Source organism: Aedes albopictus, chromosome 3, assembly GCF_035046485.1.
Source record: "Aedes albopictus strain Foshan chromosome 3, AalbF5, whole genome shotgun sequence".
Classification (NCBI taxonomy): Eukaryota; Metazoa; Arthropoda; class Insecta; order Diptera; family Culicidae; genus Aedes; species Aedes albopictus.
In genome coordinates this window covers 133,973,527-133,989,821 of record NC_085138.1, presented here as the reverse complement: position 1 = coordinate 133,989,821, position 16,295 = coordinate 133,973,527, and the positions used below count along the sequence as shown (strand labels likewise).

Sequence of the window (16,295 nt, the reverse complement as noted above, 5' to 3'; positions counted from 1 at the left end):
TGTGGAGAAACCGCGAAGGATCACGGATGGAATTCCTGAGGAATCCCACAAGGACATTCTGGAGAGGTGCCACCGTGCAGTCGTCAAACTGTAAATCAGCATATTTTTCCGAGCAAGCGAACTCCATATTAAGAATTAAATCAAACCACCCATAAAGAGCATTTTTAAAGATTTTCACAGAATCGAAAATTTGTACGGACTAATTGTTTCGTCCTGATATACTCTTGCCAAACTGTACTTGATCATGAGTTTCAACGAAAATAAGAGATTTCAATAAACATTTATACTCACAATGCACATTATTTCATTTTCCCAAGGCTAGTTTGAAAACGTATATACAAGAAGTTATGCATCGAAACATCGTAACTCAACTAGTTTGACAACCTCTTCCACAGCATGCACAGATGCTTAACTATGTACCACTAACTACTCAAACACACTGTTGCTCCTTCTACCCTATCAGTCAGTTCAGCAAAAGGCAAACCCCCCATAGCCAAAATGCCAGCAAAAAGTGCAAACTAGTGCAATAAATATTTTACCGTTCATTTGATGAGCGAGCTTGCAAGCATATACATAGTAGACTCAGTAGACTTCAGCCCATGGACCCCTACCGAGCAGAGTACATAAACTGAAAGTCAGGCCAAAAGTCAAACAAAAATTAACACATCATCGTCTTTCGGTGAGTTGCTCCTTTGGGGTTCAATATTGGTTCGCTGCTTACCGCTCGACGATGTGCTATACCGATGGGTTGTACCGAAACAGCGAACTTGATTGGGGATCGATGTTTGTTAAATTATAACTTATATAGAACGTATCATGTTTGTCTATTATTATAAGTTACTTATGGTGTGCTACTTTTTAATTGATGTTTATTAATTGTTCACCTAAAACGCTACATAAAATTGAAAAATAAACACTTCACTGTTATTCCACTACTGAAAAAAAAAATAAGAAACTATGAACTTTGAAAGACAAAACCTATGAGGACAAGCAATATCCTTTTAATTCCACGACTTCGAACAGATAGGCCTGTTCTGTCTGCGGTTCGTAGACTTCTTCATTGTCAATGGCTGAAGAAGTAAAAAAAGTTCTAGTAAGAGCTCAAAAAGCGATAGTGAAACATTAATTTGATCCTTAATCTAGTTTGTCCATTAAAAACGACGCAACTTGAGCTAGATAAACTTCCCTTTAAACATAATTAACCTGCTGCATATGGTTCAGCAGGATCTTCCGCATATTGATTGAAAATCGTCCAATTTCAATTCAACTCATCTCCAGAAGCTCCAAAAGGCAACCATCCGGCTTCTAGACGGTTCCATTGAAAATTAAATCTAACCAATAAAGCCACACGTTGTATTTCCAACTGAAACCCAAAGACGGTGGCGGGCGTGCAGCTTAGAAGAACTTGTTCATTGCATTACGACCGCTCTTGTGTGGTTGTTGTCTCCCTTGGAACCGCAACCGATGTGAGAGCATCACGATCCATTACTCATTCGTAGAACGGAAGACCATTTGGATGGGGGAGAACGACCAAAAGTGCATTATTCAATGGTATTTGATGTATTGAGTTGACATGCATGAATATGCGATAAAAATATTCCTAGAAAATATGTTCTTGAAGGAATTGCGTTATACTACCTTATTGAATTGAACCGTAATAAATATCTACCGATTTTTTTTATAAATGCTTGAAAATACCAATCTGTAGTTTTCCAAAAAAAAGCTATTCAATATTTTCAAAATGATTTTCACAACTTGAAAATGAAAGTAAACATCCGATGTTTACATTCAAGTTTCTCTTAGAATTCGTATCAAATTTACTGCGGTACTGAAGAACTGCAAAAGTTTATCATTGCTGTTTATTTTACAATCAATCATCTAGGTATTCTAAGATGTGGTGTCTTTGATAATGCTGAAATCGGCTTCTTAAACAGGTTCCTATCTTATCATCAGGAGCATCATACCCCCCAGCTCCCCTATCCCCTATCTAAGTCATCCCTTAGAGTTGCCAACTTGGCAGCCCCAGCAGCTGCATAGTGCCACATGCACATGTATGCAAAATGGAAACTTTGGGCCTTTGCTCCTTTCCTTACACACGCGTGCTGCAGTGGCAGTCTGACACAGTCTGAAGAAGAAGAAGAACATCTGAGGGAAACCACTCCTTTGGTGTTGAAAACATTAAGTTTGCCCGACTTTTCAACACGGTTCGCTTGTAGGTACACAAACGGTCTCTGTGCTCGCACGGGGCGGACGGTGAATTATGGTGCGGCTTTTATGAACCTTAGTTGTAAACTTTTAGTCTTTGCCACTTGGCGCTCAACTACCAACCTTCCTATACTGTATGGTGGGATATGATTGTATTCCTAGACAGGCACTTTCTAATGCAATGCGGAAATGAGCAAACTTGAAATAGTTTCCGGGTTGGAAGGAAGTCAGCTCAATTTTCAGTTGTTGGTAAGGCATAGCTGAATGAAGAAGCAAGGGTGAAGGAAGGTATGCTCTGAAATTATTAAATTTGCAAATTTATTGGATTATTATATTCTATATAACTATATGCTATGAGTATCTTACGATAGTGATGAAAGTAATTACTAAATCATCAAATACATTGTGTAGTTATGCTCAAATTTAAACTAAACTAAGCTTAAGCTCAAGCGCTAAAGCTCAAATTTAAACTAAACTATTTTAAGATAACAACATATAGTTCAAACCGTATAAAAGTAACAAAATTATATCTTCAGCAACACATAACGTCAGATTAGACGAATTTTACAATTTACGAACCAGAACCATAAAGTTGGCAGGTCCTATCCTTTCTCTTAGAATACCTTATCCTGCTTATCATCCGGAAGTGCCCAGCTTTCGGACTGTTGGAACAATTTTTGCCAGTTTTTCATGGATGGTTTGGTTCATTTAATTCATAATATGGGGTTCACGACCGTGGGAAAGCGTGCTGATTTGTGGCTTAATGATGGCACGGTGACAGGGCACCGCTCAAGGAGACTTTTTTGGGATTCCACAGGAAACTTTCGCGGTTTCTGCACAAATTTGTTCCAGGACTCCTCCAGGAGTTTCTTAAGGGATTCCTAAGGACTTCTTGATTAGATTCTTCCGAGAATTTATATAGGATTCCTTCCAGGAGTTTCTTTTGAGATTCCTTCAAGAGCTCTTACCAGTATTTCTTCAGGAAATACTGATGGGATTCTTTCAAAGATTGTTTTCCTGGTTTTCTTGAGGAATACCTTCTGTGATTATTTTTTGGACAAGTTTAAATAGCTGTATTTGAATTTTGTCAAGACTGAAAATCCATTTTCCAGCTAAATTCTATCGCAGTCGAATCCAAAAATTGATTATTTCAAGAGTTCCTGGATTTTTTTGAAAATTCCTCTAGAAAATCATTCCAAAACCCCTCCAGGATTTACTGGCAGTTTGAAGCCTTGTTGTGTACGATTCGGGTTTCATTTACTTTAACATGTGGGGTTCGCAAGCGTGGGAAAATGTGCTGATTTAAGACTTGTAGACACCCCTCCAGGAGGCCCTTCTGGGATTCCATTGGAATTCAATCCGGGATTTCTCCAAGAGATCCTTCGTGGTTTCGCCATTTCGCCACAAATTTGTTCCAGGTGTTTCTTCTGGGATTCTCAGAAGCTCTTGATGAGATTCTTCCGGGCCTTTTTTTGGCATTCCTTCAAAAGTTCCCTCTCGGGTTTTTCAGGAGTTTCACCTAAGATTCCCGAAGAAGAAATCCCAGAAGCAATTACTGACAGAAGGACAGAATAAGTTCCCGGAGGAATCCCTGAGGGAGCTCCCGGAAGGTTCCAGAAAAAGTTTCCGAAAAAATCCTGAAAGTAATTCCTGTAGGAATATCGGATGAAGTACCCGGTGAAATCAACGTAGAATTCGCGGAAGAAAGTCTTTAAGCAATCTCAGAAGTAATTCCTGAAAGAATTCCAGAATTCCGGAAGGAGTTCCAGGAGGCAAGCCCGTGCACAAGGTGGGGGGGGTTGGAGGTAACCCCACCCCCCCCCCCCCATTACGAATGTTCCATACACTAGGCGCCCCTTTGCCTTTTTCCGAAATTGGGGAAAACCCCACCCTTGGCGCCACTTCTATGCATGGCCCTGCAAGAGCGATCTCGGAGAAGATTTTGAAGAAATCCCTGACGGAATTTTGAAAGGAGTTTCTGGAAGAATCTCGGAAATAATTCCCGAAGCAATCCCCAAAAGAACTCCTCGAGGAATCCCAGATGAAATTGCAGGAATTTCCACGAATATTTTGTGGAAGTCAAACAAAACTTTGAAATACATTTCAAAATAAACTATTCGGAGAATCTCGGTTGAAATTCCTGAAGGATTACCGGAACTCATGAGAAATCCCGTAAGAAATCTCTTGAAGTCCCAGAAGGAATATTTGAATGAATCCTGGAAGGAGTTTCTGGAGGAATCTCATGTGGAATGTTTTAAGAATCTTGGAAGGAATCCCACAGAGGAGGAAGTTTTGAAGGAACCCCAAGAAGAATCTCAAAACGGAGCTCAATGAGGAATCGCAGAAGGAAATCCTAGAGGGATCCTAGAATAAATTTGTGGAGAAACCGCGAAGGATCTCTTAGAAAAATCCCGGATGGAACTGCTGTGGAATCCCAGAAGGATTTTCTGGAAGGGTGCTACCATGCCAAGTCATAAATCAGCACACTTTCCCACGCACGCGTCCTAAAAATCACCCATAAAATGTTGGCAAAAGGATTCCTCGAAGGTTCCATCTGGGATTCCTCTAGGAACTCCTGTTGAAAGAAAACCAGAAAAAAAACTTGCTGGAGTACTTCCTCAAAGAAATCATGTAGGAACTTCATTAGGAATGCCATAAATAAAACTGCAGAAATAATTGCTCAAAATAAACTTTTGGAGGACTGAAAGTCTCTTAAATAAAGGCAAATCAACTTTTGGAGGATATGCATTGCATTAGAAACATATGAAAGAATTCCAGATAGATCTGCAGAAGTTGTAAACGGAGCTCTTAGAGGAAACCAAAACTGAGTTCCTAGATGAATCCTGGTAAGATTTCCTGAAGAAACTTCCCGGAAGAATCCCGACAAGAGTTCCCAATGGAATCCACGGAGGAGTTCATGAAGATGTTCCAGACAGAATTCGAGAAGAAATTTCCGGAATTCTTGAAGCAATCCCAGCAGTAGTTACCGAAAGAATCCCGGAAAGAGCTCCAAGAACACCTTCTGGGAGTAAAAAAAACTTCTGAAGACATTCAAAAAGAAACTATTTAAAATCTTGGGTGGAATTCCTGGAGGATGCCCTGGAACTCCTGTAGAAATCCCGGAAGGAACATCCAAAGGAATTCTGAAAGGAGTCAGAAGGAAACTTCTGATGCAACTCTGAGAACAATCTAAGATGGAGCTCCCTGAGCAATCGCAAAAAAAAATCCTTAAGGAATCCTAGAATAAATTTGTGGAGAAACTTCAGGAGCAATCTCAGGACAAATTTCTGGCGTAATCCTAGAAGGAGTTCCTGAAGTTCCTGAATCTGGGAATTAATTTCTTATGAATTTTCGGAAGGAATTTTGAAGGAATTTAGGAACTCCTGAAGTAATCTCAGAAAGTTTATCTTAAGAAATCCCAGAATTTTTTTTGGAAGGATCTCGGGAGTACTTTCTGAAAGAATCCCGGCAAAAGCTCTTGAAGGAATCCCAAACGGAACCTCATTAGGAATCTCAGGAGAAACTCTTGGAATTGAAGGAATTCTCAGTAAACCCCCGGGAGAATATCATCAAAAACTACATGGGAATACCATATGATACTCCTGGAGGAGACCAGGAACAAAGTTGATGATTTCGTTTGAGTTGAACTGGCCAAAGTCTATGGTTCATACAAATTTAGAACACTTTCCGAATTTCTAGCAAATCCGCCGTTTAACAGCTCAAAATTTATGATTTCTCACACAAATGACAATAGGCCATCAAAAGGTACTGCGACGATGAGCTACAATGGCTCTAGCCGTTTCCGCCCACGGAACCAGAGTCGCATAAGGATACACACAGTACATCGTATAACATGCTATTTTAAGTTATTATCGCATACTAGTACGATGGAGAGGCAAATTTTCATCATCTACATATGATGTTATTTTTTAACTTATTGTGATGCATCTGGTAAAGTCATATAAGAATACACATCAACTCTTGTAAGGTATGACTACATCGTAGTGAATGATATTCTAATGTTTTATTGCGATGAACTAAACTATACTAAACACGCACAGCGCACGGTGTCAAAATCTCGATTATTATCGAACTTTCATCCCAGTCAACACACGATCGCAAATGATGTTGAATAGGATGCAAAAGTGGAGGCGATATACACCCACTTTACACGCGCTTGAATGGAAGCTATAATTTTACAATCGGAAGACTAGAAAATATTTAATCAGCAAATTTTTTCCCGTGCAGCGCAGGTAAACCAAGTGCATTTCAACAAACACTGAGGTGAGTTAAAATAACATGATAATTAATCAGCTTGTTTCAGCTCGATAACCCAAAGGTCATTAGAATGACACTGAGGTGAAAAGTATTGTTTATTTTTTATATGATTACCTCGCATAAGATGCTATATTATATCTCAATACTACACACCGTGAATCGCATAGGAAATCGCTACAATTCACATAGCGTAATTATTGTACCGCTATTGCACGTAAATATATCGCCTTCACTTTTGTACGCATAACGCACTATCGTGCTCTGTGGGTCACCACAGGAACCGATTCCGGAGTATTCAAAAGCAGTCAGATCCATCTATTATTTCATTCCCTTAGTCCTCAGACACTTTGTAAACATGTACACTGCTGGTAGTTGATAATTGTTGTAGCAAGAGAATCAAAATACAGTTATAAGATTTGGGAAATTGTATTTACACTTTATGCAAATAGTGGCAGATTCTAGTGTTGCCTGTATTTCAGACTGGACAATGGTTGACCATCTACCCATTTCAAGTCTCATTTCAATCCAATCGTTTCGATCCATCGGTATGAAAAATCGATTGAAAGGTCAATGAAGGCTATTTTCCCGGTTACGGTCCGGCCACACAATAAGGCGCTGTCCATAAACGACGAAGACTCATTTTAGGCCATCTCGTAGACTCTTGCCATACAAAATTTTCGAAATGTGTATGGATCATAGGCTTTGTCAAGAAGCCTCCCCCCCTTCCTTTCACCTCCCCTAAGAATCTACGTGGTTTATGGAAAAGCCCTAATGATCTCTTACAATCTGGGATAGACAATGCCCCTATAACGACTTCTCTTCCTTTAATTAGAATTATCCGTGTTTGTAGTTTTCACAGCTGTCACAGGTCTTGATTTTTTAATTTTCTAGGGGTAGTTTTAAAACTATCAGTATACAGTATCTCGATTATTATCGAACCTTCATATCCCTTTCGTGACGAACCAGCACAATTGTGCTGTTTGACGGTAACAGGTTTGCATATTTTTTCAACTGTTTAGACTTTGTTGTTTCCATAAATCAGCCATCACTTCTACTTGTATGACTGTAAACAAACTTTTGTTTACGTAGCCTGTGGGATTTACCACAACAAGGTAAACAAAAAGTGGACAAAAACCGTAAAACATGAAAAAGTTTCATCTGTCGCATATTTTATATTTCCGTTTCATCTAGGAAGTCGAAGTTAGAAATCGAAAGATAAAGAGTATTCCTTTCAAATGAGGAAAAATAATTGTTGTTTTGTTGGAAAATCTAAGAGTTCTGGAGAGCCAAAGTTGAGCCATTTGTATGGAGATTCCCCTTTTTTGTTCTCCGTCCCGAAAGGGATGTGTAGGGTGCGCTTCTACCAGTATCTCTTGATTCAATGCTTCTTGTCTATTTGATAGAATCTTCAGTAGGTCGGCTCTAGAGGCACGTGATAGAATCTTAGTGCAAACCATAAAACCTAGCCAACGCTGAAGGACTGTTTCCAAGGATCCAGCTTTGTGGCGTAATGTATTGCTTGTAAATCAAGCGAAAAAACCTTGCGCAAAACAAGTTAAATGAACAATGTAGCTTACTTGTTTTAATAGAAACGATCAAGTGTGGCCTCCAGCATTCGATGTTTATTACGTACCTGCAATAAAAACAAACAAATAAAAGTTTAGTAAAAATGATTGATTCAATATAATAAGTAAAAAAAAACTTCTGGTTTTTAAGTAATTTCTGACCAATAATGATCGATTTTGTTCTTGCACCTCGCCTAACGCCTCATGGCCAATTTGATATCAATTACTAATTTCTAAATATTGCAAATGAACTAAAAATTTATTGAAATTATAAGATTGAATAGTTATTGTCCCTCTAATTCTGTCTCCGTCAAGTCTACGTCTCTTTCAGGCGCAATCTGAATTCAATTCCCGGCAAACCTTCTACGTGACACTATGGTACATAGGATGGTCAAAAATTATGATTTGATGTAGGTGTTTATTCAAAAACTCGGTTAAATTCTTCGCAATCCAAATCAAAGTACGATTGAGCAGAAATTCAGAAATATTTCAATTTATATGTTTACCCGTTTAACTTGTAAATATTCCCCGAGTTTTAATACACATTTATAGGGTTCTGACAGAATATAGGTACATGAAATGCAATCCAATATTGATTGCCAACTTTCAGGCCATTTCGGGCAGAGGTCAAGTACTAGAGATGAAAACCCTTCTCTGCCACGGACTTCAAGTTATTGCGCTCAACTGTCGAAACCCGAAACGGGATGCCCGATTAGGATTAGTTTTCCTAGACAAAACCAAGCTATGAACACAGCGAGAAATGCTGTGAACTAAAAGGCAAACTGCCAACTAAAATACAATTCCAGGATGACTGATGGACACAAACCCTTACATGAAACCTCGTCATCCTGTGATCGGAAGGAGTTATCCATCTGGATAACAGGGCACATTTATGTTATGTGTTGTGCTGCGTCAATTTGTAATGTTCCTAATTTGTGCATTTGTAAGGTTATATGTGTATCGTGCAGTGTTGATACTTTGTAATAATTAATTTATTTTATTTTTGTAACAAGTGATCGAACGATTTCATATTCAGCTTTTTAAGTACTTATTGCAAATTAATCCTACTATAACTGAAGCCTAATCCGTTTGTAAGCACTAAGAAAGCAATAAAAATATGTACACAGGTTTTCCATCGTAAATCTAGTGTTCAACTGGTCTGCTGACAGAACAGACCATAAAATTCAAATCTCGAATATGTAATGCACTGCGTTTGAATCCCTATTTCATCCTGCCATTGCGACAATTTCCAAAAGCTCTATATCTCCTTTCTCCATTTATCGTTCCCCCGGAGGGTGCCGTGAAGAAGAAATATGTTTTATGTTAATTCATAAAACTATCACGTTGTATTTTATTTGCGTTTATATTCATCCGTGTTCGTTTGGCGATGTGGTAGGCGAATTTCCATAAAGAACACCAACAGCTCGCAAAAACCAAAACCTTTGACTGCCAGCAGCCATCCTACCACAGCACCGTTCCACCGCCCCTTCTAGAACACATTCATATTCGGAGACGCGTAGATTTGCTCGAGACTTGCTAACGCCCGTGTCCGTTCGTTCCCGGTTCAGCAGGGTGTTTTGGCCCATCCACCAAGCACGGCGGACGGGGAGTGAGCAGCCAGCGCGCGGTGGGATTTTTTCGGTCCCCATCGTTGTTTCGGTTCTGTTCATACTTGCCAGGCATTGCATATTTGCAATTTTATAAATGAAATGCATTTCGTATGCCACATGAATACGACTTGCTGCTGCAACCGGGGACGCGACGGAAAGGACGGCTGCTGACTTTCCTTCAAGTCAGAAGCTGTTGTGGGGTGGCATGGCGCGGCAATACCGGCAAGGGAACACCTACCACCGCTAGTGCCGCACGACATACGAGCGCGAGCGAGGTCTCTCTCTACAGCCCCAAAACGCGCAAACCAACAACGAGCGATTGTGGGAATGATCTTGCCGGCGGCGGTGGCGGCGGCGGCGATGGCTCGGTGATGGTGGTTATGACCCCATAGCCTTTTACCACCATCATGGATGGATGCATCCGCACACGGTTCTGCATTTAGAAAGAACCAGCTAACCAACCGCCACCGCCGCCGCCGCCCGGCGAAGCCAAGATCTCGTCGTGAATTTGGTTTGTTTTAGCGCTGCTGCTTGCCATTCCCGGGCCGGGGCTGACAGAACTGATGGAGAGCGCCAAGGGAGCAAGACTCAACTATTTGGGATTAGGGATGTTGAAGAAGAAGGGGTTATTGTGTACCTACATAAAAATCATTCTCTCGATTCAATGTTTTATAATATTATTGTATGAAAAACAGCCTTTGATAAATCATTTTTATCACCGACCTTTTATTTATTTTGTTGAAAATAGATTGTCAAGCCATTTATTTTAATGCAGGCTAACCTAAAATTGTCTTTAAGTATAAATATAATATAAGACTATGCATTAGCCTGGTACACGGTTTATATGGCAAAATATAAAAATGGAAAAGCTCCAACTCCTGTATACTTTTTCCCGTTTGGTCCCATATCAACTGTGCAAAATTTCAGATCGATCGAAGAAATTATATTTTAGCGCCCGCCATTCTTAGTTTTTCATACGATTTACTGTGGGAAAAATTTACTTCTGCAAAGAAAAATCGCTTGAGGTTACCCATTGATCCCTAAAAATAAGTCGTTGAATGATTTCTGTAGATAACTTTACGAGGAATCAGACCTCCGAAGACCGCAAAGCAATGCGACATTCGTAGGAAAAGTTATTAAGCCTTACCCGATCGATAAAACGACGAGATTTTATTATTTATTGTTATTCCTTACATGTTAAACAGCGTTGGCAAGCCATTCGGTTTTCAGTCAATAACTTTTTCCACATGCCTTAGATCGCTTTGCGGTCTTTAGAGGGTTTGTTCCACGTAGAATTTACAACAGAAATCATTCATCGATATATTTTTAAGGGTTAAGGGGCAGCCTTTGGCGATTTTTCTTTACAATAGTGATTTTCCCCATAGTAAATCGTATGAAAGCTTTAAACGGCTGGCGCTAGAATATAGTTTCTCCGATCGAGCTGAAATTTTGCACAATTGATATGGGGCCAAAATGGAACTCAAAAAGTGTACAGGAGTAAAATGTCCTTTTGTGTCCCACGCTACTATGCATTATTGTATTGCATATTTGCAGGGCGTAGTCAATTTTTCGGACAGGGAGGCGAAAATCCGTAGCAAATTTATACCTACTAGTTCTATTTTGTACAATACGTTGAAAATAAACTCGCCTGTTCTACACAAATCACTGGAGGAATTTCTGGAGAAGTCCCTTGAGGAATTCCTGGAAGAATCCGATGAAAAATTTCTGAAAAATAAATCCCAGAAGGCACTTTTGGAAAAAAAAAACTCCTGGAGGAATTCCTGTAATATTTTTCCGGGAAATTCCCTGAAGGAATTGTTGGAGAAGGCCTTGGAAATTTTTTGAAAGAATTCCCAGGGGAATTCCTGGTGGAATTCATGTTGAAAATCCCAAAGGAATTCCTGGAGGAATCTCTTGCGGAGTTCCTGGAGGAATCTCTGGGAGAATCTTTGGAACAAACCTTGGATGAATTGCTGGAGGCGTGGGGAAATTATTGGTGGAATTCCTGAAGCAAATCCTGGAGGCATCTCTGTAGGAATTCCTTTAAGGATTTCTAGAGGTGTCTCAGGAAAAAATCTTGAAGGAATCCCTCGAAAAAATGCTGGATAAATTTCTACAGGAATTCCTAGGTGAATTCCTGAAGGAATCCCTGAAATAATTCCTGGACGAATACCAAGAGAAAGTCCTGAAGCAATTCTTAAAGGAATCTCTGAAATTCCAGTAGGGATCCCTGCAAAAATCCCTGGAGGAATCCATGAAGGAATTTCTGGAGGAATTCCTGGAAAAAATCCTGATGGAATTCTTAGAGGATTAGAAGGAGGAATTTTTAAAAGATTCCCTGGAGGAAGGCCTGTAGTAATTCCTTAAGGAATCTCTAGAGGAATAGCTGATGGAATTCCTGCAGGGGTTTTCGAAGGAATACCTAGAGTATTTTTGAGGAAGAATCCCTGCAGGAGTTTATGAAGAAATCCCAGGAGAAAGTACTGAAAAAATCGCAGAAGAAACTCTTCGAGAAATCCTAAAAGAATCATAATAAGAATTCCTGAAGGAATCCCTGTAGCAGTTTCCTCATTAGGTAATCCCCTAATAAATCTCAGGAGAGCTCTCCTGAATTCCTGAAAGAATATCTGAATCCCTGGAAAAAATTTGAAGGAGTCCATGTCTGCAGTAATTTCTGGACGAGTTATTGAATCCATGTACGACCCCTAATGGAAATTTTGTTTTAATGGATTCTCGGGTAAATTTTTAAATAATTTCTATTTACTGAATTTACTGAAAAAAACCTGGAAGAAATTCGTGCAAAAATGCTTCGGATAATTCCGAATGGAATTAATATATGGTGTAATTTATTTTGGAAATCCCTGGAAAAATGAAAAAAAAAAACGCATTCGAACAATCAAATTCAGAAGTCCCTCCAAATAAAAGAACTATTACAGTGATTGTTCCACAAGCACGGTATTTCTTCAGAAATTCCTTCAAATTCCCCGAGAAATTCCTCTACGGACTTTTTCAAATATCCATCTATATGAATCTTTATTCGGATTTTTTTCCATAGATTTCTTTTGTTTTTAACTAGGATTTAAAATAATATTACAAGAATTTCTGCCAGAATTTTTTTTTCGGAGGGTTCCGGAATTCTTCCAGGGATTCCTTTAGAAAATCATAGATTCCATTAGAATTTCTCCATATCATCCAACCATTCAAGAACTATTTTATAAAACCTTCGTAGGATTCCTTCCGAAATTGCTCCATGGACTCTTCTGACATTCTATTGAAAAGTCTTCCACGGTTTCTTTGTGAAAGTTCCTTTAGATCATCTTCCATGGATTGCTTTAAAAATTTATTGTAGAATTTCCTTTTGAGGACCTTTCAGAAATTTATTGAAGAATTCTTTGAAAAAAATCAATGGATTTTTTTTTCATAGTTTCTTTAAGATCTATTTTTCATAAAATCAATCATTCAGAAAAGTTTTCAGCGATTTTTCAGAAAATTAAATGTTAAGAATCCTTCCGGAAATTTCTCTAAAAATTTCTAAAATCTAGCGAGATTTTTTAGAAACTCCTCCATCACATCGTTTTTTTTTTCATTAACTCCTAAAAGGGTTCTTAAGGAATTTTTTCCAGGGCTTGCTTCAGGTATTCCCTTTAGTATTTTCTCCAAAAAAATCTCCAAACAAGTAAATTTGCATGGGTAACATCTAAAACTCCGCCAGGGTTTACTTTGGAAATTCTTGTGGGGCTTCGTTTATAAAATCCTTCGGGAATTTCACTAGCCATTCCTTTGGTGTTTTCTACAAGGACTGCTTCAGAAATTATTTCAAATATTCTTGTATTTATCCTTTCAGTGTTTTCTTCAGAAAATCTTCCAGAAATTCCTTCAGAAAATCGTAGAGGTATTTTGTAAAGAAGTCCACCAATGATTTGTTTAGGAATCGCTCTCCGGATTTCATTGAATATTCCCGCATGAAAATGTCTAGGAATATATTCGACGATTTATCTGGAAAATCCTGTAGAAAATACCTCCAAAGCTTCTTACAGTATTACTTTCAGTGATTTAGACAGGAATTCTTCTAGAGTTTCTAGAGAGAAGCTCATACAGACATTCCTTCAGGATTTCCTCCAGATACTCGATGAAACTTTTTCCATTTATTGTGATACAGCTTATACCTAAGGCTTCCATATGGAGCTTCGTTTGAGATGTGAGATTCACTACAAAAAATATGGAAAGTCTGTATGTTCAGAGTATTATTTGGAAATTTATCATACTTTGATCAATAAAAGTGCCAAGTGTTTTCATTTTTTTTTTAACTCTACTAATGTAATATTTTTATATAGGACCTACTAAACTACATATGAAGAGCAGGTCCTATGAATTTTTCGTTCAGTTAATGCACTTTTATTGGCGGAAAATGTTTGGCAGATTATATGTGCAAAATACGGTAAATTTTTAAACATTGTCAATTGCATAAGCACATTTTTTATATTTTTTGTAGTGAATATAAAACCTCAAAAGTGCTGCATATGAAAACTTTAGATATCAGCTGTAACACACAAAAAAAATGAAAAAGTTTCATCGAGTACATACGGAGATATAATGTTTTAAAAATGAGTTCAAAAATCTTATAAGTTTTTCAAAAAGTTCTATAACTTTCACAAAACTTTTTTGATCTCGCTCAAAATTTCACCAATGGAGCTTTAATATATGATTCATGATTGGTCAAAATTTCAGCGTTTTTGATTGACGTATAAAAAAGTTATGAACATTTGAATGAAAAATTATGTTGACCAAAAAATGGCTGTACGTTGTTTGATACACTGTACTTCGGATAATTCCGGATGGATTTTTTTCCATAGATTTCTTTTGATTTTAACTAGGATTTAAAATAATATTACAAGAATTCCTACCAGAAATTCATTTGGAGAGTTTCCGGAATTCTTCCAGAGATTTCTTCAGAAAATCATAGATTCCATTAGAATTTCTCCAAACCATCTAACAACAGACGTTAATTCCAGAACTATTTTATAAAACCTTCGTTGAATTCCTTCCGAAATTGCTCCATGAACTCTTCCAAGGTTTCTTATGATCATAAAGTTCCTATAGATCATATTCCATGGATTGCTTTAAAAATTCTTGTAGAGTTTCCTTCAGAGGACCTTTCTGAAATTTATTAAAGAATTCCTCTAAAAAAGTCAATGGATTTTCTTCATAGTTTCTTTAAGAAATCTACCTTTCAGGAAGTCAACCAAGGCTTCAACCATTCAGAAAAGTTATCAGCAATTTCTTCAGAAAATTAAGAATTCAGAGTTCTTCCGAAAATTATTCTAAGGATTTCGAAAATCTGCGAGATTTTTTTTTAGATTCTCCTCCATCGCATCAGTTTCTTCATTAAATCCTACAAGGATTCTTTAGAAAAAAAAATTCAGGGCTTGCATCAGGTGTTCCCTTTAGTAATTTCTCCAAAAAATCTCCAAACAAGTAAATTTTCATGGGTTACACCTAAAACTCCGCTAGGGTTTACTTTGGAAATTCTTCTGGGGCATCGTTTAGAAAATCCTTCTGGAATTTAACAAGCCATTCCTTCGGTGTTTTCTACAAGGACTGCTTTAGAAATTATGTCAAATACTCTTGAATTTATTCTTCCAGTGATTTCTTCATAAAATCTTCCATAAATTCCTTCAGAAAATCGTAGAGGTATTTCGAAAAGAAGTCCACCAATGATTTGTTTAGGAATCGCTCTCCGGATTTCATTGAATATTCCCGCAAGAAAATGTCTAGGAATATATTCGGCGATTTATCTGGAAAATCCTGTAGAAAATACCTCCAAAGCATCTTACAGTATTACTTTCAGTGATATAGGCAGGAATTCTTCTAGAGATTCTAGAGAGAAGCTCATACAGACATTCCTTCAGGATACGGCATTTCCTGTAAGGAATACTAAGAATTTCTTGACGGATTCGTTAAGAAATTAATTCCGAAATATGGTTTAGGCTTTTCTACTGAACTTTTTTAGAAGAGTTATACATAAGTTTCCCCAGGAATTCCTTCTGAATATGTCCACAGAACGCTTCAGGAATACTTTCAGAAAATCCTACAAGAAGTTTATCAAAGGATTTTCCAAGAATTTTCCTAGCAATTGCCCAATATACTTTTCTAGAAATTCTACCAAGAGTTTCTCGAGGAATTTCTCCAAATTTCTCTTCCGAAAGCTTTTCAGAAATTTCTACTGGGATTCCTACAAGAATTTCCCTGCGACTCCTCCAGCTATTCCTCTAGAGATTCATACAAGGATACTTTTGAGGTTTTTACATAGATTTTACCGGAATTTTTTTCAGGAATTTCTTCAGGGATTCTTTCAGAAATTTCTGCTCGGATTCCATCTGAAATTCCTTCAAAAGTATGTCCAGAGACGTTTGCAGAATTGTAGGAATTTCTTCTGGAATTCAGCAAAGGATTTCTTCAATAGTCCTTCCATGGTGTTTTAAAAAATTCCCTTCAAAAACTTCAAAATTCTGCGGAGATTCTTTCGGAAAATCTTCGAATGGTTTTACGAATAATTCTTTGTTAAAACCCTTCAAACCATTCCTGCAGAAATTCCTACAAGCATTCTATTTTGAAATTTCCCAATGCTCGCCAAGTC

At 38.0% G+C, this 16,295-nt stretch overlaps 2 protein-coding genes across 4 annotated transcripts in view; both read right to left on the bottom strand.

Annotated features, from left to right (window-relative positions):
- Nucleotides 1–9,697, bottom strand: part of LOC109411985 (serine/threonine-protein phosphatase 2A catalytic subunit beta isoform-like) — a 54,245-nt gene extending 44,548 nt beyond the window's left edge. The window contains 1 exon segment of the mRNA XM_062842962.1: nucleotides 9,514–9,697. Coding sequence (XP_062698946.1) covers nucleotides 9,514–9,697 — 184 coding nt within the window.
- Nucleotides 1–16,295, bottom strand: part of LOC115269993 (peritrophin-1) — a 285,409-nt gene that overhangs the window by 203,253 nt on the left and 65,861 nt on the right. The gene's annotated exons all lie outside the window — the stretch shown is intronic.